The sequence below is a fragment of the Macaca nemestrina genome, chromosome 5 (genome assembly GCF_043159975.1).
Source record: "Macaca nemestrina isolate mMacNem1 chromosome 5, mMacNem.hap1, whole genome shotgun sequence".
NCBI classification, from domain to species: domain Eukaryota; kingdom Metazoa; phylum Chordata; class Mammalia; order Primates; family Cercopithecidae; genus Macaca; species Macaca nemestrina.
In genome coordinates, this window is record NC_092129.1 from 129,751,168 (window position 1) to 129,778,556 (window position 27,389).

General features: G+C 41.7%; 1 protein-coding gene across 1 annotated transcript in view; it reads right to left on the minus strand.

The window, feature by feature from the left end:
* Nucleotides 1-19,825: 19,825 nt before the first annotated feature.
* LOC105490850 (F-box protein 9) overlaps nt 19,826-27,389 on the minus strand; it is a 33,702-nt gene continuing 26,138 nt past the window's right edge. Inside the window, exons 8-13 of the mRNA XM_011756815.3 lie at nt 25,602-25,720; nt 25,326-25,416; nt 24,589-24,684; nt 24,172-24,265; nt 22,521-22,672; nt 19,826-20,427 (exon numbers count right to left, since the gene is read on the minus strand). Of these exons, the coding sequence (XP_011755117.1) occupies nt 20,319-20,427; nt 22,521-22,672; nt 24,172-24,265; nt 24,589-24,684; nt 25,326-25,416; nt 25,602-25,720 (661 nt within the window). The 3' untranslated portion in view covers nt 19,826-20,318. The remainder of the gene's footprint in view (nt 20,428-22,520; nt 22,673-24,171; nt 24,266-24,588; nt 24,685-25,325; nt 25,417-25,601; nt 25,721-27,389) is intronic.

Genomic DNA, 27,389 nt, shown 5'->3' on the forward strand with positions numbered 1-27,389 from the left:
GCAACAATCCAAGATTTTGACCATACAGCCTGGTGGCCAGGTACTCTGATATACATTGATGGTGAGGGGATTCATTGGTACGACCACCAGTCGCCTATCTTCTTTCAAAATTTTTTTCACGGCCGGTCACGGTGGCTCACACCTGTAATCCCACTACTTTGGGAGGCTGAGGAAGGAAGATCACTTGAGGCCAGGAACTCGAAACCAGCCTGGCCAACATGGCAAAACCCCATCTCTAATAAAAAAAAAAAAAAAAAGTAGCCAGGCATGGTGGCATGCGCCTGCAGTTCCAGCTACTGGGGAGGCTGAGGCAGGAGAATCACTTAAGCCCAGGGGGCAGAGGTTTCAGTGTGCTAAGATCACGCCACTGCACTCCACCCTGGGTGACAGAGCAAGACTCCGTCTCAAAAAATAAAAAATAAAAAATTCTTTTCACAAACACAGTCCCCATCTGTGCTTCCTTGGAGCCAGTCTGGGTGTGTCCTTTCCTTAGGACCCAGGAACCTGCCCCACAGGGTTGTGTGAGAACTACCCTCCACTTCGGTGAAAACTATCGTCTTTGTTTGTTTTCTGCCAAAGGTCATAACGAGTTACCCTTGCAAGATTTAATGACTGCATGCTAGTAGGGGCCCTTGTGGGTCAACAATTTGGGCCTGGAGGGACTTGGATGAAAAGTCTACCTTAGCAGGATGCTGAGACATGCTAGGACCAGGCGGTGCTTTATAGGTACTCCTCAAAATGCACTCCATCACGTTGGCCCTGCTTATTTTCTAGCTAGTGGTTCACATTTACTAAGCACCTACCACATGCCAGGTTCTGTTTTAAGGACTGTATATTCATTTACCCAGTTAAGATTTACAGGAACACTGTGAGGCTAGTGCAAGTATCATCACTCCCATTGTATAAGTGATAAACTGTGGCTCAGAAAGAACTAATATTCCCAGGAGCATTTAGTTCACAGTTTGACAAAGCCAGGATTTGGACCCAGGTAGTTGTGTTCAAAGCTGACGTTCCCTCAAAGCTCAGTGATGTCCAAAACCTTTGGAACGAGGAGGAATTGCTCATGGGTAAAGGAGAAGTGCATACGTCCAACAATTGCTCTGACACCATTAGGGTGTAAAGCATCAGCACTTGGCTACCTCTCCACCTGCTCCTAGTCACCAGTACTCAGCAATCTCTCCTAGAATAGGGGCAGACCCTCTCCTTTTCACACACAACTTTTCCCAGGGAAGTCCCACTGCAGAGATGCTTGGGCTGAAGGCCCAAGTCAGTGGTGGGAGTGGTGTCTAGGGTGTGCTGCCTTCAGAGTTTCTTTGAGGATCTGGGTCTTGGTGCTGAATCTGGCCTTTCTGCCACACTCCTTAGCAGTCACGGAGTTTTCCTAGGATCCCCATTCTTCCTCCTTGTAGCCTCACTTCCTGCAAGCCTCCGCCACCCTTCTCAAGTCCCTCATTCATATTTGTACACACCTTTATCCTAGCCATGGAAGGATTTTATTCCACTCCTGTAGAGCTCCTGACCACCTGCAGGGCTCCCTGGCTCAAGAAGCAGAAGAAAGATGGACTGCTACATAGCAGGTGGAGTAGACTTCAGGGTAACTACCAAGTGACCAACTGTAACTGACATTCAAGCAGGTAAGCCTGAGGCATACCTGGGTTACACCTGTCACACAGTGCTTAGGGACTCAGACACTGTGGCCAGGTGGGTGCTCACAACATCCAGTGACACTTACCTAGGTCCCACCAATAGGACCCAGCAAAGCCCCCTCTGTAATACTTGGAAATAAGAATTCTTTACATTCCGTGGTGTCCCCAAGGTTCCAATAAATACATACATTTGCATATCAGTTGTCACTCCATCTACCTCAGCCTGTTTAATCTACTAGTGTTGTGGTATCTCTGGCTGGATTTTATTGCTTCTGTAGTAGCAGAAGGCGCCAGGGCTTAGGATAGAGACATGGCACACTGGGCTGAGGTAAAGAATTCTGGGCCTAGATGTGGAAACATGCTTTGCATGAGCAGAGGTCAAAAGCTGACTTTAAATGATAGCTTTCATAGAAATGCTTGCCATTTCTTAGAAACCATCAAAGCTTGGCATTGTTTGTGTCACGAAGAAATTGTAAACAAAACACAATTTGAACCTGTCTCTCTCTCTGGCTTCTGGTTTCCCTTGGCTGGGCCACATCATCATAATGTTGATGAGATATGGGCCGCAGCTTGCTTTGGGCTACTGACGCTGAAAGATGCTGCCAAGAAACCTACAAAATGCTGGCCATGAAGACTGAGATCTCAAGCCTCACCTCACAAAATAAAGCCCATTTAGGAAGGCAGACAGAGGGGTGAGAAGGTCAGGTTTGGGTAAAAGGAGCACATGAGGATTAAGAATGGAACAATCTGGTAAATGTCAGTCACTGCTGACTCAGGAGTGTGGTATCAACATCATGAAGTAGAAAGGGCATAAGTTTAAGTGCCAGAAGATTTTGTAGGGGAGGGGAAAAAGCTTTTTTTCTCTATCCTTTTCAATTCTGCAGCTGTGGCCCTGGAAATTCAATTGACAAAAGCCATAATTACAGGAGAAAAAAAGCGTATTTCACGTGCACATAAGGTACCTCAGAGAAACGAAATGAAAATCCCAAAGACATGGTCAGACTTGGAGGTATATACACCATTTTAACAAAGAGCGATGAATTTCTGGAGAACTAACAAGACAAATGAAAAGGCAGTTGAGCTTCTAGAGGCAGGAAGCTGTGAGAAGGTAAATATATGGGGAAGCTAATGGAAGGTAAGTGTTATTTTAGTAGAGTTTGTGTTACAGATTCCTTTTGGTGTCATGTTTGGGATGAAAAGAATCTAGAGTTATCTCTGGTAACTAAGACTTATTCTGCCTTTCCTGGTATGAGAGAGGGAAGGATAACACCTTCACAAAGAAAAATACATGCCCTGCTTTTAAGCAAATAGGGGAAAGTAGAGAGCCTTTCTGCAGTCTGCTCTTCCCCAATTGCCTTCAGCTCAAAACAATCCTTCTACGAAGGTGATACACTCTGATCCCTCTCAATTTTATATAATTTATTGACGGTCTCTTTCCTGCTAGGCTGGAGGCACTTTGAAGGCAGGAACTGTGTCTATTTCACTCACCTTTGTATCTGCAGAACCTAGCATAGTGCCTGGCCCATTTATTTGACTAAAAATTAACAGATGAATGATTTTGAACATCACTTTGAGTACAACTACCTGGGTCCAAATCCTGGCTTTGTCAAGCTATGAACTAAATGCTCCTGGGAATGTTAGTTCTTTCTGAGCCACAGTTTATCACTTGTACAATGGGAGTGATGATACTAGCACTAGCCTCATGGTGTTACTGTAAGTCTTAACTGGGTAAATGAATACACAGTCCTTAAAACAGAACCTGGCAGATAGTACGTGCTTAGTTTGAGTTGCCCTGAGTCTCAGTTTCCTTATCTGTAAAATGAAGGTAATGATCTTGTCTTAGTACTTCAATAGCTGCCTTCCTCCATTGACTTACTCTTCAGCAGAGAGTCCCATGATGGCATGAGAACAAACAATAATCTCTTATTTTGAAAAAGTAGTGTAAGTGTAAACTATCTTCTTTTTTTCTCTTTCCCTTTTTTCTTAAACCAGGCAGCCCCTGACCCAGAATAGGTTTGGAGAGGCTCCCAAAATGTCTTTTCTTGACTTTCATGGCAGCTATTCCTCATTTGAATGTTCCCAGGGAAATATGGCAACTGTAGGAGACCAGAATATACCTCCTCAAAATCTGAGGATTGTTGACCCGAAGATAATTAAGATGCTGGGGAGCTCTGTGTCTTCCCTTTGCTTGCCTAAAATCGGGACAGAGATTTACAGAGACAAAAGGTCTTTTTATCCTCCCTGTCTCTTTTCTTACCTAAAGATAAGATGTACATTCTTCGTTACTGGAGACAACGCTGATCAGCTCAGAGATGGTGCCAGCGGGACCTGTGAGCAGACTTGACTCCACTAGTGTTTGCCCATATATTTTCCTTCCCATAGCTTCCCATCTTTGGAAGCCCAGGGCTACTTTCCTTTGTCTTGTCACTTCTCTGAAATTTATTGTTCTTTATAGACATGCTATATACGCCAGACTCGTAAACATTGCCTTGCGTTAACGCTTCACTGAGGTTTCTCCCACGTGATGTGCCCTGTACGTATTGATAAGCTGGACTGTTCTCTTGTTAATCTGTCCTTTGTTGCAGAAGTCTGTCCCAACTACAAACTTAGGAAGGTTGAGAAAGAGAGCAGACCAAGAGACATTGCAGCAAACTACCAGTGATTATTCTCTCATTTTATCTGCTTCTGTGACACGTTCTCCGGGGAGTTTGAAAAGTAGAGACAAGCACACAGACACATACCACGCATCTTCCTAAGCTAAGGAAATTACACTGAGATCAGAAGTGGCTGGAGCAGCAAATGTCACGCTCCAAATGCCACATTCACAGAAGCAGAAAGGACAAGAACAAATCGGCAGCCCATTTGTGCACAGCTGTGAGACGGAGTGTCTGAAAAATGTAGTCATGAGATATCTCACTTTGTTTTTAGCAGAACACTTCAAATGATAGCAGCAAAACTTTGACTTAGTGGAAAAACGTCTCCAGAGTTGGAGTTAGATGTCCTGGATCCTATCTAGAGTTCACCCTTATCTTGTCCTGGGGCAAATCACGCTTCTCTGGGTTTCAGTTTCCTCCTTCAGTCTAAATGGCTCTATGGCCTCTCATGGCCCTAACACTGTGAGACGATAATAGTGGTATTAATTTGGATTAGTCAAACAAGGGACGGCTGCCTCAGGGCATCACTTTCTGCTTCCAGGTGATGCTGGCATCCCTCTACCAGCACCTGGATCCACTCTCCCAGGAGGAGGAGGGTGTGATTTGTACATCCAGCTCTCCTAGCCTGAGACCTTGAGTGACCCAGGATGCAGCTAAGAGATGCTGGCCATGCCCACGAAGAGAGCAGAGGGGCTCAGAAGGGGCTGCGGAGAGATGGGAGAGTTTTGCTCTGCTTGCAGCAAGCCCAAGAACTTAATTTAAACCTAGTGAGTTAATCAGCTGCAGTCTTCCAGTTTAATCCCTTAGAGCCAAAGCTTTCAAGAATCCTTGACAGTCTTCCGGGACCTATGAGACACTGTCCTGGATCTTGGTGGTGGTGGGAGGAGCTGGGGCGAGGAGCTGGCGGTGGGGGGGCTCTGCAGACAAGTTGCTTATGATTTAGTAGGAGAGAAGTGACACAAGCCAATTAGTCACAATTTTTCTCTGAAGCCTTCTGAGGTGTGGCACAGGCCAGGATGTGGTAGAAAGTAAACACAGGTGAAACAGAGCTCTTTGAGAGTGCCCTGGAGGCCCAGGGGGAGTAGATTGTGTGTAATTATTTAATCATTCATTGGCTGGAGTTAAACTGTGAAAAGCCTCCAGGAGGAATAGTAGAACTTCCAGGAGGAGCTGGAGGGTGGGGAAGGTGAGAGAGAGAGCATTCCAGATGCCAGCAGAGCAAAGGGGCAGGGGTAGGGAGGGGCCGCGGGTGTCCTGGGAACCAGAACCACTCTTGGCTAGCAGCAGACCTGAAGGAGGAACAGGAGGTGAGCTGGAAAGGTAGGTCAGTGTCAAACCTGTACAGACCTAGAATGCAAAGTTTATGATTTGGGCTTTAACCTGCATACAAAGGGTCAAAAATTGGCCGATTCCACTCATCCTGCAGATGGCTTTTGTTTGATCTGTATGGTGTTTTTTTTTTTTTTTTTTTAATTTGAGTTTACTTAAACATCCAACATTTCACATACAACACAGATTTCCAGCTTCTCTTTAAAAATGGGAAGGCCAGGCCTTACAGAGAATCTTCGAACGAAAGCTGAGGAGCTGCTTCCCTTTCAGATGAGAGACACAGAGTCTGGCTTGCCACTGTCTGCATACCTGGTCCACCTCACTCACTTGTGGTGCCCTCTGGACCTTCATAGGTGTTTAAGTTCATCACCCTTGCCAGAGAGAGCAGGCTGTAGAAAGTTTAGAAGGTCACAACTTGCGGATAACAGAGGAAGGTTGTGCCTCAGTTAGACTAACCTGAGGTCAGCGTTTTGTTTGGGCAGTGGCGAGAGTAGAGGCAGAATATCTGATAGGAAACTGTTTTATAGGTTCAAGCCAGAGGTGGTAAGGTCCTGACCCAGGCAGTGGCAGTGAATGAAAATACAGAGGTGGCCTTATATGCAGAAGGAACAGGGGCTGCCCAGTGCTATGCTTTGAGGGCCAACAAGTTCTCTGTCTCAGATTCATGCTCAACAAGCTTGAAGCCCATGCTCTAATAAGAATACTACCTCAGCTAGATCAAGGCTGCAGTGAGATATGATCGCACCACTGCACTCCAGACTAGGCGACAGAGTGAGACCCTGTCTCAACAGAAAGAAAACAAATGACCTTAGCTCTAGGTAGTGAATAACACTTTAACACTTTTATCCAATGAGATCAGGAATGTCATTCCCCACCAGAACCTTGTGAGCTTGGTATTGTGACTGTCATCTTCGTCCTGCAGATAAAGAAATTGAGACTCAGAGATGATCTATTATTTGTCTACGACCATTCAGCCAGCAAAATGGCAGAACCAGAACAAACCTTCACTCCCAGTCTGAATCCATCTCCCTTGGGCAGGGTGTACTCCTCTGTGTGACACAAAGCATCACTGTCTGTGCTCTTTAAAACTGCAAATACATCTAGGAAGGTAGGAGAAAGCACTTCACCTCCCAGCGATGGTCTGAATATTATCACTGGATCTGTATTTGTCTAGAGGCACGCTAGCATTAGGGACAGAGTGTAGGCTCTGGAGCCAGCGCATCTAGATGTGAATCCCGTCATAACCACTCACTGGGAAAGTTACTAAATATCTCTGTGCCTTAGTTTCCTCACTTTTAAGAAAAGGTGATGACACCCACTTTACAGGGATGCTGCAAGGATTCAATGAGTTAATGTGAATAATGCATTTAGCACATAGAAAATGCTGTGTGTTTGCACATTATTTATTTTATTTTTGAGACAGTCTTGCTCTGTCACTCAAAGGCTGGAGTGTAATGGTGTGATCACTACTCACTGCCGCTTCAACCTCCTGGGCTCAAGTGATCCTCTCACCTTGACCTCCTGAGTAGCTGGGACTACAGGTGGGCATCACTGCAGCCAGCTAATTTTTGCATTTTTTGTACAGTGTTTCGCTATGTTGCCCAGGCTGGTTTCGAACTCCTAGGCTCCGGTGATCCACCCACCTCGACTTCCCAGAGTGCTGGGATTATAGGCATAAGCTACCACACCCATCTGTTTGCACATTATTATCCACATTTTTCATAAGCCAGTCTGCAGTCCCAGGTGTCTTGTGATGAGGAGAGAATTGGAGGGAGGGAGTTGCAGAGGAGTTAGGAGAGACATAGCATGGATGTGGCAAGATAATTGGCACAACTCACTCCCCATGGTGTTTGCCAACAGCAAGACACACCACTGCATCCATCTGGGTTGTTATCTGTGGTGGAAAGTGAGCGGAAGGGATAAAATGGGGGTGGACCTTTCTTTAGCCCTCCCTACCTGAGGGTCAAGCACAGTGCTATGTATTTCTAAGCCAGCCAGAGGAAAGGGATTGGGAGCTGATGGAAGTGCCAAAATGCAAATGTCTACAGGTGCCTGAAGGAAAACTAGATATCTGAAGCTTGCTGGGATAATCATGGGTGCCAAACTGCTGGTATTGTGCTGAGGCTAATATTAATACCTACTCTAGTGACACCGTCTTCTAAAAACTCTGAGCTCATGACCTGTGTCCAGATCCCTAGAAGTGGAGGCATAGAGTGTGAGCAGTGTTGCTATAGCCCAGGAAGTCATGGCTATGGTAGGCAGAATGATGGTCCCTCAAAAATGTCCATGTTCCAACTCCTGGAACCTGTGACAAAACCTTACGTGGCAGAAAGGACTTTATAGATGTGATTACGTTGAGGACCTTCAGATGGGAAGGCTAGCCCAGATGATCCAGGTGGGCCCAATCTCATCACATGGGTCCTGTTGTTCCTGGTGAGTCCTGAGGAAGACACCTTGCTCCTCTGACTCCTCATTGAGAGGCAGCCACCCCTCAATTCAGTCCTCTGAGTCCTGAAAGTCTTGTGGTCAGTTTTTCTGCACACAGGTAGATGCAACCACAACTCAGGCATTTATGAATGGCAGTTACCTGGGTAACTGAAAGGAGATAGTTTTAATTTTGAATAGTCACTAATTGCAAAGGGGCCATCTTTCTAGAAAACACCTCCTTATCTTTTTGGTGAGTGTATCTACTGTTTCTCCTGCAGTGTTTGCACCATTCTGGCAATTATCCCCTTGACGACATCTTCCCAGGACTGAGCAGAGAATTCCAAAGACTGTTCCAATGATCAGGAACTAGAGCTAATCTTAGAACAGCATCTAATGAGTCTTTCTCCCTCTGTATTCCATCACCTCTACCAATCCAGGTAAATCGGGCAGTCACTGCCTAACTAGAGAAACGTGGCCTGGTAGAGGGCTGGGACCCAAGGTTGAGATTTAAAGGCACTATTGGCAAAATCTCACTGTGTGTCCTCTGTGTCCCATAAACTGATTTGAAACAATTACTTCATTTCTAGGTTGCAGGGAACTTTGCATAATTGATCTGGTGTAAACAAAGGTCTTGAGGAGTGAAGAAATTAGGCCTTGAAAGATGTTTCTCAAACTGTGAAATACTTCTTCACCTACCAGAACACATCAGAGAAGACTAATTGTCACCAAATTATTCCCCCGTTCAACCATTTGTGTTGCCACATCTATAAGCATAATGCGTTAAATTTACACCATGCTCACAAATACTTTCCATTCTGCCCCCCAACTTTTCAGCATTGTAGTGATCACTGTTTTTGTCCCCTTCTTCTGCCTCCCCCATCCTAAACCCTGCCAGTACTGCTCCTGGTGAGAAAGTGGCAAGGAGACACTAAGAATCCCTTCCTAACACACCAATGTCCCACAGCACGTATGGAGAAGGATGACCCGGGTACCCATTAGTCAGTGATATATACTAAGCCAGTGAATGTAAACAGTGGTTATCTCTGATGGTAAGTTTATGGGCAATTCCTAATTTCTTTTAATGCCTCTCTGCATTTGCCAGAATTGATATATTAATGTTTGCCAAAAAGTTTGAAAATGTCACAGGTACTTCGCAGTCTGCTGTGGCACTGGAAAACGTAGGAAGAAAAGATAAAAGAATATTGGCTGTCTCAGAACTACTTCAGTGGGAATGGTACCAAAATTAAAAAGATTTACAAAAAAAAAAAAATTAAAAAAAAAAAAGAAAGATTAGGGGAAGAGATGGACCACGCCCCTCCATGCAGCTGACCCTCGGGGTACAAGCAACAAAGTGACCACATGAGCAGCTGTCCTCACGTCAAGAGAAACCTGCTTAATGACAGTCTTGGTAGGAGAAGAAGAGCCTGTTCCAAAACTTGTTCTTTCTTAAAGTTAAGGCTCTTGATCTTTACTTTTCTCCTGACTCTTCAAGTTCTTCAGGATTATTTTTCCTAACTCAGAAGGTCTGCTTCAAACGCTGCTATTTCTTGTTGAGTCGGGGCAGGGGGCACGCAGGGCTAGGAATAGGAATTTGCTATTTATAATCTCCATGACCTCTATAAAGGTCATCTTTTCTACTCTATCATTAAGAAAGAAACAGGCTGTACTTACTCAATTCTGCTCAAGATTAGAGCTCTCAAAACAGATGTATTGAGACGTCATTCAGCAATTACAGGAAGGCCATTAGATTTTTGGAAGGAGCATTACTTTGTGGGGCATTTAAGGCTTTCTTGCTTGCGACCATTTTGGTTGTTTCCAAGCTAGTGCTTTTTTTTTTTTTTTTTTAAGATGGAGTTTCGCTTTTGTTGCCCAGGTATGATCTCGGTTCACTGCAACCTCTGCCTTCCAGGTTCAAGCGATTCTCCTGCCTGAGCCTCCCACGTTGCTGGGATTACAAGCATGTGCCACCAAGCCAGCTAATTTTTTTATTTTTTAGTAGAGACGGGGTTTCACCATATTGTCCAGGCCGGTTTCGAACTCTTGGCCTCAGGTGATCCACCAGCCTCAGCCTAAAGTGCTGGGATTATAGGCGTGAGCCACTGCTCCCAGCCCAAGCTACTGCTTCTTAATCGAATGTTTCCAAAGACAAGGTTGGGCATTTGCTTTAATTTTACCTTATACTCTGTTGCTCTTCCCATCTCCTCCTGCACTTTAACTCACGCTCTGTGGACTGATTTAGTGTTTCCCAATATTCAGAATTTTCTCTTGGCTCTCAGAGGCAATTGCTCAGGCCCTTTTGACTACCCTTGTGGGGCTGTCCCTGGGTAGAGTTAGGAAATCATTGAACTTTGCCTACATACTATCAAGATTTCCCACGATCTTCCAAACCTTCCTATTTGCATCAGTCTCTGGTGCATCACTACCTTTCATTTATTTCCCCTAAGCTACCCAAAGCCTGAGTGCTGTTCTAGACTTGCAAATTCTTCCCTGTATTAAGAGCAGTCTCATCAGCTGGTGGGTGAGGAACACAGGGTAACTATGTGGTATGCTTGCTTCTGCTTCCCAATCCTGTGCCCAGAGCAGGCATCGCTGATCAGTCAGCCACGGCACGCGTCCCCACTAAGTTGACTCAGCAGCAGAATATTTCTTAACCAGCATTTCAGACAACCACTACCAATGAATCAAGCCCAGCCATTGATTTAAGTTGAAGCTTAACTTGCTGTAGTGTAAAGGGATTTCTCCTATAAACTACATAGTTGAAATGGCTCACAAGTACAGTCTTAGGGTTGTTGTTTTGAGATTTATGATTTTAGAGTCTTCTTTCTGGCATCTTGCAGTCACTGGTTCCTTTTTAGTATAGAGCTATTTTCTCAAGTGACCCTAAGTGTTACTGTCCTTTTAAATAATAATAGATTCCATATGGAGAGTCTATTATGTGCTGGAACCTAACATCTGTAGTATTTTGTTGCCATAGCAACCCTGCAGGTAGTTTTCATTATCCCCAGTTTACAAATGAGGCGCCAGGTGTTAACTGACTTTGATTAAGTAGATGCTGGTAAGGGTAGGTGCTCAAACTCAGGGCTGGCCGGGCATAGTGGCTCATGCCTGTAATCCCAGCACTTTGGGAGGCTGAGGCAGGCAGATTACCTGAGGTCAGGAGTTCAAGACCAGCCTGGTCAATATGGTGAAACTGCGTCTCTACTAAAAATACAAAAAAAATTACCTGGGCATCGTGTCCCTGTAGTCCCAGCTACTCAGGAGGCTGAGGCAGGAGAGTCCCTTCAATTCAGGAGGTCACACCACTGCATTACAGCCTGGGCAACAGGGCAAGACTACATCTCCAAAACAAACAAACAAAAACAACAACTAAAAACCCAGGGCTATCTAACCCCAAAGTCCTGATTCTATCCACTGTTTTATGATACGTCCTTACTTCTCCTGTCAAATTCTGAGTTAGAGGAAGGCTTAACTTTTTCATGTCTGGGTAGAATATGATCCTTTCTTATTCAGGTCCCCAGGGACCTAAAGGAATCATGTTTAAGATTTAAAGGATCCATAGCTGAAAGATCCTTGATCTGTAGAGGCCTCGGTGTTGGTAGTTCTCACTTGCTCTGGATGGTCCTAGCATCTACTAGGTTTGAACTGGGGGGCACCCAGGCAAAGAACTCTTCTGACACAGTGTTGGTAGAAGCCACAGAAGTCTCCCCTCCACTGCAATGGTTAACTAGAATGATCTGATTGGGAATCAGCTCACATTTACTGAGTATCTACTAGGGGCAGGATCTGTACTAGGTTCACTGATCTCATGTCTTCTGATCCAGTGTGTGGTCTTTGCACCACACCATGCAGCTGGCTCCTTGTATCGCAGTGCTCAAAATCAATCCACTCCTCTAGGAGATCATGCAGAGGTACACACCCCTGCTGGGGATGAAGGAACAAGCAAGGAGAGGAGACTTTGCTTTTAGCCATACGCTTCAAGGACATACAAACTATAAGGCAAAGAAAGATAACTCTCTGCAACTGTCCACATTAATTTGGGATTATAGGTCTAGGCCTGGAGGAAATTAGCTAGTCTTTAAAGAAATCAGACGGAAATAAAGAACAGATCATGAGAAAAGTAGAAACTGCTATCTGATATGGATTCACTTTTTTAAGCTGTCGGGAATTCCTGGTACCAAAGCCTCTGTTAGCCAAATGCAGAGTCACTGAGAATTCCGAGGGACTTCAGAATCCACTGCAGGGCAACAGATACGTTGGACCCTTCTGCAAAGTGGTTTTCCTGGTAAAATTATGGAAATTAGTGAGGTCTAATCGCAGTCACTCTGCTCATCATACACTAGGAAACACCGCTGGTATTTTCTTCTGTTGAGGAGGAAAAATAGCCAGAACAGAATGGATAACCTTCATTCTGAGTTACATCTGACAACAAGCTGAATGTAGGGCACTGGCCACGCCTTGTATATAGAGTGACCATCCATCCCAGTTTGCTCAGGAGCCTCCCGATTTTTGCTTGCTGTTCCAGTGCAATTACAAAAACACACTACTCTTTCCTCTGAAAAGTGTCTTGATTTTGACAATAAATTGACTATTTGACCATCCTACTTATATAGCAGGTTTCAACTTACTGCTCCTTTGGCCTGAATACAATAAATTGGGCTGGATATATTTCCAGGACTCGAAGAATAGTCTGCACAGAAAAGCCATTTCAGCAGAAAGAAGCCTGTGTTGCTTATGCAATCTCCACACTATCCTTCTTCAGTCTACCATACACACACATGCACACCATGTCCAGAATTGGCCAGCATTCTTAGGATAGTCTTGCACAGTTTTCTGAATCTCAATTCTGCTGCTAGATATTTACTGGATTCATAAGACGAAGGTGCAAATATGGAAGCCTTGAGTGGATTTAACAGTGGTCCCCCCAAAACTCTGCACTGAGCATTAGACCACAGCAAGAGGGGCTGTGGGCCTCCCAAGAGAGTCACAAATCAGGCCACTTGCTTGTCAAATGGGGACAGGTTGGCCCCTCTTCTGGCTCTCAACAACCCCAACCCCAGATACTAATCCCAGGATCCCTTTCCTATTCATTCCAAATCAGGATATTCAATTTCCTCACGCAGCCAGGACAAACTGGCCAGATTTAAAAAAGCAAAACAAAACAAGAAAACTGAGATTTCTGGACTGCTTGCTGAAGAGCTGGCATGACAGGAGGTAGGGCACTATCACCAATATGGCATTTCCCTTTGAATATACATCTTAAATCTTAGATCCTGTCACTTGGAGCTTTGAAGGTCAGCCAGAAAGATCTGGGATGCTTCTATTTTCTTGTGAATGTGAAAATCAGCTTCCCCTAACACTATGAAGAATAAGAGCAAAAACAAAAAGCCTGGGACAAGAGTGTCACCTAGTGACAAAGGCATGCTTTTGTTTGTTTCTTCCAATAGAGCATCAAGAGCCCATGAAATGTATCCAGTGCTTTATAGGGATTCTTTTATCTCATGTTCACAACAGAGAGGTGCTTTGGAATCAGAGATTTAAAAGAAATGGGCCCTGTCCTCAACCCAAGTTTGATGGAGGCCATTAGCATGTAAAAACAGAATTAGCATGGAGTGTGATAACTGCTGGGATAGAGGCAATGTGGAATATTTTGGAGACAGACAAGGGACACCTTCTGGTGGAATCAGGAAAAGTATACATAGGCACTGAGCCTAACAATTAATTGGGCATTAGCTCCCCGCTCAGCTTACCTATCCCTAGGCCAATTACACGAGGAGAGAAACTGAGGTTGAACTTGGCACAAACCATCCTCTGACTCTCTTTCTTATGATGCACCCCTGGGTTGATGGCTGCGCTGTCCATTGCAGTAGTCACTGGTCACATGTGGCTAGGAGCACTTGAAACATGGCTAAGCCAATCGAAGTGTGCTGGAAGTGTAAATTACACTCCAGATTCCAAAGATTGAGAATTTTTTAAAGTGTAAAAAAATTCCATTAGTAATTTTTGAGTACGTGTCAAAATGATACTGTTTTGGATAGTACTGGATTAAAATAAATTATTAAAATTAACTTCACCTTTTTAATAAAAAATGGCTCTAGAAACTTAAAAATTACATGTGTGGTTCAAATTATATTTCTACTGGGCAGCACTGGTCTAAGCTTCAGTAGGAATTGTAACATATTGGAGTTTTGATATTATTTCTTTAGAACTGGACTCTACTCCTGGCTCTGGCTATGAGAAAGCATTCTGGAGTTAGCCTTGCTTCACTATTCAGTAATCAGGATGAGCTTGACAGGTTTATTTAAACTCTCTTAATCTGAAATTTCTTATTTATAAAATAGGAACAATAATACCTGTGTGTTGTGAGCACAACTGAGATAATCCATATAAAAGAAGGCCTTCTGCCTCATACTTAACACATAATCTCTCAGCGTTTTTAAACGACTTTATTATTACTTGCATATAAGTTCTTTCTTTATTTTGAAAATAGGGTTTACTCTGTCGCCCAGGCTAGAGTGCAGTGGCATGATCTTGGCTCGCTGCAGCCTCTACTTCTCAGGCTCCCGAACAGCTGGGACTCAATTTTGTTTTTCTTTTTTCTAGAGATGAGGTCTATGTTGCCCAGGTTGAACATATAAGTTCTTGATTCTCTGCATTGTTAAGTTAGCAAATAATGGTACATATTCGTGGGGTACAATGTGATGTTTTGATACATGTACACATTGCAAAATGAGCAAATCAGATTAACATATCTATCACCTCATATACTTATCCTTTCTTTGTGGTGAGAACATTTAAAATATACTCTTCTGGCCATTTAAACATATGCATTGTTAATAACTACAGTGAGCATATTGTGCCATAGATCACTAGAATGTATTCCTCCTAGCTGAAACTTTACATACCCTTGGACTAAAATCTCTGCTTTCCCCATCCACCCTTCCCTCCAGCCCCTGGTAACCACCACTCTACTGTCTTCTATCAGCTTGACTTTTTTAGATTTTACAAATAAGTAAGATCATTCAGTAACATCTAAGTTCTTAATAAACATTATTAAGACTAGAATTTACTGAGTGCTTACAACTGCCAGGTCCTCTGCATGAATACACGCCTTTAATTTGTGAGGGTCCTGGTTTTACCACCTGAGGCAAACAACTTCACCCTTCGTGAGCCCCTATTTCCTCACCTCCACATGGGGATAGTTGGTCAGTAAATGACCTCTAGGGAAACTTCCAGCTTTGACATTCTATGTGTCATCTGACACTTAAAAATATTTGGCTATCGCGTATGTATTATTCAAACGATCTGACTTCCAATGTTTTCTAATAGCCTTTTGTTCTTGTTTCTTCTTGCATGTCTCTGAAGAAATAGAATTTTGTCTTTCAGATTTCTTCTACTACCTGTATTTTTTGATTGCCATCACATCCCCTTTCTCTGCTTACTTAAAAAGTCTGATTTCTCTGTCACTCATTTAGACTTTCTCTTCAAATGCCTGGTGTTCCTTGCTTGTCCATTGATAGCCAAGCAGCAGCCAGTATGATGTTGACTATAAACTACGTGGGTAGGTGGTACTTGCTGACTGAGAGGCGTGGGAGAGGACCTATTTTGTTGATTACTAAATGTCAGTATCTGCAGGTCTTTTTTCGGGGGCGGGGGGGGGATCTTTTCCTAGAGGGGAAGGCTCCACTTTCCTGCCTGATGGTGTGAGCCTGACAACTTGAGTTCTGGGAATTGGCTGCGGATTCTTCCCGCAGGGTCTTGCTGTTTCCATGTGGTGCTTTACCTTCTGTGGGAGGCTACTTGAGTTAAGTTGCCCTTTTTAGCTTCCCCTGCTTCTGGCTGATGTCTCAGATCTCTCTGGAATAGCAACAGTTATAATACATATAATGGCTGCTATTTACTGAGCACCAACTCAATCAGGCATTGTCCTAAGCAATTAACATGGAGTGTTATCCGTTACTCCTTTCAACTCTGTGGGTAGGTACTATGATAATATTTCCTCTAATTTATTGTGACATGGAGAGTTAACCAACTTGCTCAAACTCAGTCGTGGATCTAGCACTTCAACACAGAGCCCATTCTTAATACCACTTTACCACTTGCCCACCTGCTTTCTATTTTCCACATCCTAACCTGTCTTGTCTGCTTTCAGCACCTCTCCTCTTCTCCCTGTCTTGACGGACTTAAGCCTTTTCTTTTTTGTTTTTTTTGAAAGATGGGGGTCTCCCTATGTTACCCTCAAACTCGCTATGTTGCCCTCACTCAAGTGATGCCCTGGCCTCAGCCTCCCAAAGTGCTGGGATTATAGGCATGAGCCACCGCACCCAGCCCTTTCTATTTCTTTACTACCATTTTAGTGGAATTTCAGGAGACAGTGGAGATAAATGTGCAGGTGTTGTTCACTATACATAACCAAAGACTGAAATCACTTTTTGGATGTGGAGGCTATCATGACTGGTCACAGTGACTGATGGATGGTCACTGTGAAACTGGGATCCCACTGCCTCACCTTGGCTTCTGTTTCTGCTCTGACTGCAGTTAGATTCTCTGTAGCCAGAGAAGCCTTGCGAGCCTTAGCCCATACATGTCATGGTTGCCAACTTACCTAGAGCTGTTGCTGACACTCAGCATCCATTACTGGGGAAATGATTGGCCAGGTTTCAAGATCCAGAGCATGAAAGCATCAGATAAAGGAGACAGAACTGGCCGGGCGCGGTGGCTCAAGCCTGTAATCCCAGCACTTTGGGAGGCCGAGACGGGCGAATCACGAGGTCAGGAGATCGAGACCATCCTGGCTAACACGGTGAAACCCCGTCTCTACTAAAAAATACAAAAAACTAGCCGGGCGAGGTGGCGGCGCCTGTAGTCCCAGCTACTCGGGAGGCTGAGGCAGGAGAATGGCGTAAACCCGGGAGGCGGAGCTTGCAGTGAGCTGAGATCTGGCCACTGCACTCCAGCCTGGATGACAGAGCCAGACTCCGTCTCAAAAAAAAAAAAAAAAAGGAGACAGAACTGGAAGTGTTTCAATGTATGACTGAAAAATCACACATACGTGTGAAAGGCCAGGATGATTAAAATCAAAAAGTGACTACAGGTGATTTATATTTTCTTATGTCTGCTCATCTATTTTCCAGTTTTTCTAGAGTGTATATATTATTTACCAAAAATGTATATTTTAAGGTATTTTAAAATGTTCATTCTTTGATTCAGTCATTCTACTTTTTGGAAACATCTTAAGGTAATAATTCAAGAAGTGTACAAAGATTTAGCCACAGGAATGTTTATTCCAAAAACATTGACACTAGCATTAAATTAGAAAACCAAAACGCATAAAGAGGAGTATAAAGTTGGACTCTAAAGTCATTAAAAATATTTAACAAAATGCTTACATGGCATTCTTATGTGGGGAGAGAAAGCTTACAAAGCATTATTTACAATATAGTCCCATTTTTAATAGATGCACAGAATAATCCAAAGATAAATACCATAGGTTGAGGGCGTGGGATTGAGGATTCAAAGCTAATGCTTTTCCCTGGGGTCTGGGGGTGTAATTGAAGTCTACACCCACAGCCCCTATGGGCCCCAAGCACTCTTACCTGGTCCTCTGCTAAGGGGCAGGAAGGGGGCTGGGAGGAAAATGCAAGACAGGAGGAGGCGATTATACATGATGGTGCTCAGGCCAGATTCCCTCTGAGGGTATCTCCTGAACACAGACAGTTCCAGCACTATCTGAAATGAAATTTCTGTAAAATGCTTTCATTGTTTTTAAAAAGTTAATCCAGATACTGCTGCCAGCTTTCCATAGTATTGATTTCTGTAATGTCATAATAGAGCAAAGGAAGGACACTCCTGAAGTTAAAAAAAAAAAAAGCTTCTATGGCAGGATTTGCAGAGACCAGAAGAAAAAGGTTACATAGCAAAAATTTCTTCTGGTTATCTTTGGGTGTTTTTTTAAATTTTATTTTTAAATTATCTGTGTATTCTAATTTTCTCACAACAAATATATATTGCTTTTGTATTTTAAAAAAAGACATTTTAAAAATATACAGAAAATGTAATCTGGAAAAAAGTTCCTTTTTCCAGTTCCAAGTTAAATAAGTGAAAGTCACTTTACCGCTTACAAAGAAATCTTTAAATTTGAACTTGGTATGCATTATCTGCAACAGATCATTCAGTCTAGGGATGCTGCAGAACAAAGGGATTCCTCAAATCTCACTTTCCTTAGGAATATATTTTTCTAGCTATATTTATGTCCTAATCATGTTCTATTTATTTGTATATCAAAAATAATAGTCATATCATGAAGAGCTACCTTATCTTAGGCAAGTTGCTTTTCTCCCTCTTTTCCAACTTGAAAAACACACTTCTCAGATTGCTACAAAAGGTCAAACTAAGAACTTTTTTTTTTTTTGAGACAGGGTCTTGCTCCTTCACCCAAGATGGTGCACAGTGGTGCAATCTTGGCTCACTGTAGCCTCAACCTCCTGGCTAAGAGCAAGCTGGGACCACAGGTGTGCACCACCATGCTTTTTTTTTTTTTTTTTTAATTTTTAGAAGAGATGAGGTCTTGCTATGTTGTCCAGGCTGATCTCAAACTCCTGACCTCAAGCAATCCTCCTGCCTTGGCCTCCCAAAGTGTTGGGATTATAGGTGTGAGTCACCACACCTGGCCAATTCTCTTCCTTCTATATGCACACTTGATGTATGGTTTTCACCTTTAACATAACATGTACTATCATTATTTTTTTGAGATAAGGTCTCACTGTGTTGCCCAGGCTGGAGTGGAATGGCATGATCTTGGCTCACTGCAACTTCCACTTCCCAGGCTCAGGCAATTCTCCTGCCTCAGCCTCCCAAGTAGCTGCGACTACAGGCATGCACTACTGTACTTGGCTAATTTTTTTTTTTTTTTTTTTTTTTTTGTAGAAACGGTGTTTTGCCATGTTGCCCAGGCTGGTCTTGAACTCCTGAGCTCAGGTGATCTGCCTGTCTCCACCTCCCAAAGTGCTGGGATTACAGGCATGAGCCACCACGCTTGGTCTGTATTTACTTTTTAAAAAGCCTAACCCATACTGAATTGTGGGAACTTACAAAGCGTCTTTTAATGTCAATTAAAAGTAACAGTGGCTGCAGATATTGATTTCTGAAAGTACATGAGAAATTGTCTCTAACTATGGTTGAAATATCAAAACCAAATCTGAATCAGGTAGAGGTCTACCAGACACAAACTCTGAAATTAAACACTAATAGGACTGTTACTGGGAAGGGGGACTCCTTTGAGTAAAAAGGTAAGATACAATTTTCTTAGGTGGCTGGTGCTCTCCCCCAAGTTTCATACTGGAACAAGAGTCAGGCTCAGGTTTACGTGATCCTCTACTATTCTTTTGTGAAGAATGACAACTGAGTCAGTTGGTTGAGCTTGAAGTGTTCCAGTCCTAAGGGATTCCACTCTCACTTAATGTCATATATTAGTAAGGTGCCTACATGAGGTCAGTGTTTGTGGCTGCATATGAAGACCAATGATGAAATGAGGAAATTATTTTTTTTCTTTTAATAAGAGACAGGGTCTTGCTATGTTGCCCATGCTGGACTCAAACTCCCAGACTCAAACTCCTGGGCTTAAGTTATCCTCCTGCATCAGCCTCCCAAATAGCTGGGACCACAGGTGCAAGCCACCACACCTGGCTAGGGGCAATTATTCTTAAAGTCTCTGCTGGCTATCTAGGACTCTTATTAAATATCCTGTTATTTTTAAAAGGCCATCCAAATATATTTTCTTGAAAGAAGCATTTATTTATGATCTTTATTGGTGAAACAATTTCAAACAAATCCAGAACAGGTTCTCATACTTTGAGCCTTTAGTGCAAAAACATTATGCCATGCGGGAAATAAAATGCTTATCCAGTGGAGCTCTCCCCTGATGTATTTAAATATTAGGATGCTCAAGTAGAAGACGACTTATGTGACAGAAATCTGCTCATAAATCTGCTTGAAAAAGGGCATGATAAACTTCATATGAAGGTTTCTCACAACATAAATATGCTTAAGCAAATTAACTCCAACTTAATTTTAAAACACCCCAAGAATCAACTATCCCTTTAAATAAAAAAAATAATCAATTTATACTCTTCTTAAAAGAACTCCAACAATTTAAAATAAGTTCCAATTCCATATATATATATATATACACATTTATAACTTAGGTGCTCTTTTGCGCTATATACTTTAATTCATGCAAAAGTGATAGAGGACTGGACTTGAGGCTCTACAGAGGCCTTTCTGAGAAAGCTGTGTAGCTCCTTACTCTGGCGAAGAACAAGGGGGTGTACATTTTGTCAATCTCAAAAGCACTCACTGCAGTCTCACCAGTTGATCTGTAAAAACAAAGCACAAAATTACTAGTACGAGGAAATTTCAAGTCATTTAAAATCCTGTGTGTTTGGGGAAGGTTATTCTATGCTTTAGCCTTTTTTATTTTAATTCATCTTAGGAAATTCTATGTAATATAGGCATACCGTAGAAAACTCAAAAAATTTAGAAATGTATACAGAAACATCACTCATAATTCCAACACCCAGATAGAGCCATATGAGGGATATTTTCTAGTGTTTCTTGAGATCAAAGTTAGTAATTTTGCTTTTTATTTCATTTAATTATTTGCATTTTCCCACACCATTATTTTTCAGAAAACATTTTTAGTGAGGATGATATTTCACTGTCTGCTTGTACCACAGTTTACTTAATTGGAGATTTAGATTGTGTCTACTATTTCTCAATTTAAAATTATGTTATTTTGATGTCCTTCAGAGACTCCTAAGAGTAGAATTTTTAAGTCAGAAGCTATAGACATTAGGTTCTTGTTAAAATATTTCAGAAAGAACTATATTCCTAGAATATAATTTGATTATTTAACAATTGCATGATCAACAGCATAATTATAGGCATGGGGGAGGGAAAGTAGGTGGTAAGTTATACTACCACTGCCTTTTATTCTTTTCCTTCTGACAGAAAGAGAAACAAAAGCAGAGAATTCAAGTGATTTTATAAATATTACAGGAAGTCAATGTGATAATTAGCAGCTACAAATAATGCGTATTGTAATGTCCTTTTTTCTCCTAAATAAATAATGTTTTTCTAATGGGTCAATATAAATTATAACCATCCATTGTTCATTTGCTTGGTTCTACTTCAGGGTTTGGTTTCTTTTTTTCTTTTTTGAGACAGGGTCTTGCTCTATCACCCAGGCTGGAGTGTAGTGGTATGATCAAGGCTCACAGTGGCAGCCTTGAACTCCTGGGTTCAAATGATCTTCTCACCTCAACCTCCAAATTAGCCGGGACTTCAAGGTGCATACCACCATGCCTGGCAAATATTTTTATTAATATTTTTATTTTTTGTAGAGATGGGGTCACCCAGTTTTGCCCAGGCTGGTCTCAAACTCCTGGCCTTAAGTGATCCTCTTGCCTTGGCCTCTAAAAGTCCTGGAATTACAGGCATAAGCCTTCACACCTGCCCAGATTTCTTTCTTTGAAAAGTAGAAAAAAATTCCACAGCATTACAGAGAGAAGCAAAAAGGAGATATAGTAGAATTGGTAGGCAAAAGTGAGAAAGAAAAATGTTCTGTTGTCAGGACCTTCCAAATGAGCGGGGAAAAGTTATTTGTAAAGTGGAAATGTGACACAGTTTTCAACAATGTGGTTAAGGTTGCAAAGAGGCTAATGAAAGCTGACCTCAAAACTTCTCTCTCAGAATTTTGGATTCAAGCAGAACGAAGAGCCTTCAGTCACGTACCAATATTCTTTCAAATCGAACAAGAGCTAATTAACCTTAATAGCCACAGGACTTGATATTTCACTTCCTTTTTAAGTTTTATGTATTTCTGTATGGTGGCTCCTTTCTCACACCTCCCCTCTTCAGTTCACTGATTATGATGTACAGGTAAATGCTACTGCATAGAACAAAGAGTTTTAAATAGGAATTACCTAACAGATTTGGCTTTGGAATACCTGCGATCTTATTTTTTTAGTAGACTTACTTTCCTAACTATAATTTTATTAAATCAGTGTATAAGCCCTGAGGATAAAACAAAGGAAATAAAGCAAAAAATGGTAACTGAACTGTGGGAAAAGAAAAATGTGGTATTTTAAAATGGCTTTAAGTCATGCATGGACAGCTCACAGCTGACTAAGTACCATTCTCCCCATGGAATGCTACTTTTATTTCCAAAGTGATGGTACCAATTCACATTCCAATGGGCACTATATGAGTGTTCCAGATGTTCTCCTTCCTCAAGCATGCTTAGTCTTTTTCATTTGGGCCATTTTCTTGGTTTGTAGTAGTTTGTAGTAGTATTGGTTTTAGTTTGTAATGTAACTCAGAGAAATTAGAAACATATCTGAAATTCTTAAGCTGGATATGAAGTATACATTTATAGTGTAACCTTGTTATTTTTATTGCATTCACCTACTTGTAAGTAATGTGACAAGAATGATGTATCCAGATGAGTTTGTTGAACCTCTGGTGGCCACTGGAACATAGCTGTAGCCCCACATGAAAACTCTGATCTGCTTCTTGTACAGGGACACGACGAAAATATCTGTATTTATAGTCGAGTGGTTTCTGCAAAAGAAAAGATGCATAAACCTATAATGAAACCTTACCTCACTTCTACGTTTATAGAAATATTATGCAACAGTGACACTAAAAGTAACATAATATTTGCATGCAGTAAAGAGTTGTTTTGAATATTACCAGAACATATGAGTGCTTTAAAAATTGTTAAATACTCTAAAAATATCAAGTTTTCCCCATCATGATCATCTCAGTTAATCATCACAATAACGTCATGTGTTAAATATGATTGCATTATTTCTATTTACTAGCTAAAAAAATGAAGATCCAGGGAGGTAAAACTACTATGTAACCAACGTTACATAGATGGGATGTAAAATTATTATCTCCTACCTTTAAGCCTAGTATTTCCTTCTACTGGAAAACACTTGGACATTTTTTAAGAGGGAAAGTGATAAATTGGTGGAAGATGTAGAAAAAGCACAGAGTATAACTTATCTTTTGCAATAACAGTAAAATAAGTGAGCAAACAGCTGTGACAAGTTTTATTAGAATTACACTTCTGCAAATACTGCTGCTAAAACAAAACAAAACAAAACAAAAAAACCACTATGAATGTTTCATCATATTCTGAAGAGAAAATTGACATTCTACATGGGAGTTCCTAAACTCTTTTATTAGATAAAACCTAAGCAACTAAGGCCTTCCAAATTCCCAATTTTGACTTCAGGAAACCTGCAGTCACTGTCAAAGCAACTCTCTCTGTCTGCCCAGGCTCCAGGAACCCATCAGAGGGAACTGGGGATGCCAGCAACAGGCAGCCACAAGGTTATAGGACTCGCAGATGAAATTCTGTCCTGTCTTGATATATGATGTTAGAGAAGGGGGGATTTCATACAAGAGAAATATCCTTCAAAAGCTGTATTAATTATAAAGGCAACAAGTAAATATTAATATTTATTTCAAATACCATACAACTAGCTTCTTGGGTACATATAACAATTTTTAACCAGGATTGAAAACATGCATATGGAGAAAGGTTGTAAAAAAATTAGGCTACCAATCTGTTAAGAGAATTTAAAGCACTCTAGAATGTCAGTAATCATATTTGCTTGGCATTTTTTTCCTTTTATAAGAGCAGGAAGAAAATTATCTGAAGTTACGTTATTTCCAGTAGAAACTAAAGTTTTAACAGTATCCTTATGGAAAGAACTAACTGTATGAGCTAATTTAGGAAGAAAAAATCCCTGTGATTCGAAACGAGCAGAGCCAAAAACATATTCAGGTATAATTTTACTAGTTATTTCACAAGAGATTTCAGCTTTACATTTTCATATATAAAAAACAAACTATCTGGTAAAAAACAAGCTGATCCAATAAAAAATAACCACATTTTAGAAAACTCTCCAGCTTTCTTCAGTGATTGCTAGAAGTTAATATACATTTTATAATAATCAGACAGGGTTTCTTTGTCGTTCTAATCGAGAATGCTTGGATGAATAGGCTATTAAGGTAAGAAAACTATTAATTCCACCTCGTATACTCACTTCTTCTTTTTTCTTAGTTATTACAGCAAATACTTTGGTCTGATTGTCTGTGTCTTGTGACAAGCGATAGTGACCCAGTAGAATTGCATCAGTCCTTAAAAAAACCACAAATTGAATCTAAATCAGTTATTAAGTGGATTTAAGTAATCTAAGAAGTAACAAATTATAACAGTGTTTATTCTTGCTTGAAAAGAATCAGTTAAGATTGAGTAAACCTCAATTCCAAGGCTCCAAAGACCTACTGAAGTAGATTTTCTAAGGAAAAGCCCAGAAATTGGTATTTTTCCTAAGCCCCTGAATGACTGCTTTTAAAATCATCCAGTATTAAGTGAAGGAAGCACTGGGTTACTTTAATATGCAAGCAACCATATAAAACATAGACTGGATGGAAAGCCATTAAAAAAAAAAAAATACTACCTGGTATTCCTAGTTCTTAAACGGGGAACAATGGACTGAGGCTCTTCAGGGGTTGTCAACATCATCACATGGCCGTCAGGAAAGAATCTTATGTACCTATGTAATAAGAAAAAGAAGACCAAAACACAACCCACACACGAAGTATAAAATATGTCCTTACCTATCAGTACCTACACCTATTCATAGCTATGAAACCAACACTGAAATACCATGGGCTAAAGAACTGCTAAAACATTAAAACAAATATGACTGACTACCTGTTAGTCCAGCAACAAAGAACCAAAGATACTTTATCATCTTCCTCAGGGAAAACTGTCGAACTTTTAAGTTGTACTCATTGAATAAAAGTCAAATATTGTCTTATCAAAGTTCTGTGCTTTTTCCAAAGCACAATTTCAAACAAAGTGAGATCCACACACAATGGTTAACATGTCTATTTTTTTCCTAAATGCCAGTAATATTTGGCAAGCAATAAAATGGAATAAAAGCACAAGGTATTTGAAAAGGCAAATATACCCAGGGCAAAAGACAAGGAGAAATCTAAAAGAGGCCAGAAGAAATTCTGTAATTTATATTAGCCTATTGGTTTTTTGAGTGCAATTCTTATATTGTAGTACTAGATAAAAATACTGAGAGCCATTTTGTGGGTCAATTAAAAGCAACAAAGAACAGATGTCCATTTAACTAATACATGGAGAGAGAGAATTTTCCACTCACTCAGTGTACTACAGTGGTACCTGTAATATTCCACTTGGTGCCAGGCTCTATAGAAACCATCAAGAGACTGTTCCCCTTGACGAATATATGTGGTTTTACTGATATACACTCCTATGAAAATAATTGTAAAAAGTTAAAAATTATAATATTAAGACATTTCCAGCATTATTTTACTGTGGTTTCCTTTAAACATGCTTACAGTACTCACATTCATCATGGAAAATTGAAATGGCATATTTATCAAAATCAGCATTACAGATCACTATTTCTGCTGAGTTCTACAGAATCCAACCTACCATCAAACCGAACACGAGGCCGTTCTAAAAACATCTCTCTCCAGGATGTGTATGGAACAAGTTTAATACAGCTTCTGCCCCAAACTTTCAAGCAGGCCAGACGCCATATTTCAGGGTCTCTAGGGAATAAAAGCACAATGTCAATAAAGACCAAGTCCCTACACATAGACATAAATCATTTTGCTATCAGCCATCTTCTATTTAGCAAGTATTTGTTGAACACCTGGGAGGCACTGTTCTGAGGAGAAACTAATGGACAAGACAAAGGCCCTGCTCTTTTACTGTGGGAAAGCAAATTGAGAGAAAAGCTTCTGGTAGTATGCTTAGTGCAAAAATCAACCAACAGACAAAGTAGAGTCAGCAGACAGAAATGATGCTGATGAGGAAATAGAGGCTATCTCAGATAGGGAAGCCAGGAAATGCCTCTCTGGGAAGGTGATCATAGTGATGGGGATAAGTATCTCAGGCAGCAGTCAGAGCACGTGCAAGGCCCTCACGCAGAAGTGTGACTGGTGGGCTCGCCCAAGGGTCAGCAGAAGCACACAGCTGTGGCAAATAGGGCATTGTGCAGAGGGAACTATACAATGAGGCAGCTGGGGCAAGTGAGGTGGCATCATGTAGGCAGGAGTGGTTATTTACATGAGATGGATGCCACTGGAGGGTTCTGAACATAATTTATGCTTTTATTTTAGAAGATCACTCTGGTGGTTTGTGGAGAATATGCTCTAGGGATATAAGAGTGGAAACAGGAAGACCAGGTAGGATGCCACTATGTAACCCAAACCAAGCAGAACAGTGGCTGAGTCGGAAGGGTTGTTGCAGAAGCCGTAAAATGGTCAGACAGGAGATAAATTTTGAAAGGGGCACCAACAGGACTTTGTTTAAAAAATTAGTGCAGGGACTGGGCACGGTGGCTCATGCCTGTAATCCCAGCACTTTAGGAGGCCGAGGCAGGTGGATCACGAGGTCAGGAGGTCGAGACCAACCTGGCCAGCATAGTGAAACCCCTTCTCTACTAAAAATACAAAAATTAGCTGGGCATGGTGGCAGGTGCCTATAGTCCCAGCTACTCAGGAGGCCGAGGCAGGAGAATTGCTTGAACCTGGGAGACGGAGGTTGCAGTGAGCCAAGACTGCACCACTGCACTCCAGCCTAGGCGACAGGGTGAGACTCCGTCTCAAAACAAACAAACCCCGCCCCCCCAAAACTGACATGATTCTGCTTAACTAAAAATATTTTTAACTCCATCTCTAACTTAAAATATTCAGGGTTTGTTCATTTTGCTTTTTTGAAGTGATGAGGTCTCACTATGTTGTCCATGCTGGAGTGCAGAGACTATTCAAAGGTATGATCCCACTACTGATCAGCATGGGAGTTCTGACCTGCTGCATTTCTAACCTGGGCTAGTTCACCCCTCCTTAGGTAACCTGGGGGTTCCCAGCTCCTGGGAGTTTACTACACTGATGCTGAACTTAATGTGGACACCCAGTCAGCATAGTGCACTAGAGCTCAGAACTCCTAGGCTCAAATAATCCTCCTGCCTTAACCTTTTGAACAGCTAGGACTACAGGCACGTGCACCACCACACCCAGCTAAGTATTCGGTTTTAAAGATGCAAAAACTAGCCTGGGCAATATAGCAAGACCCTGTCTCTTAAAAAAATTTTTTTTTAATTAACCAGGGAAAAATACAAAATGAAAAAAAAAAAATTAAACAGGCATGGTGACACATCGCTGTAATTCCAGTTACTCAGGAGGCTGAGGCAGGAGGGTGGCTTGAGGCCAGGAG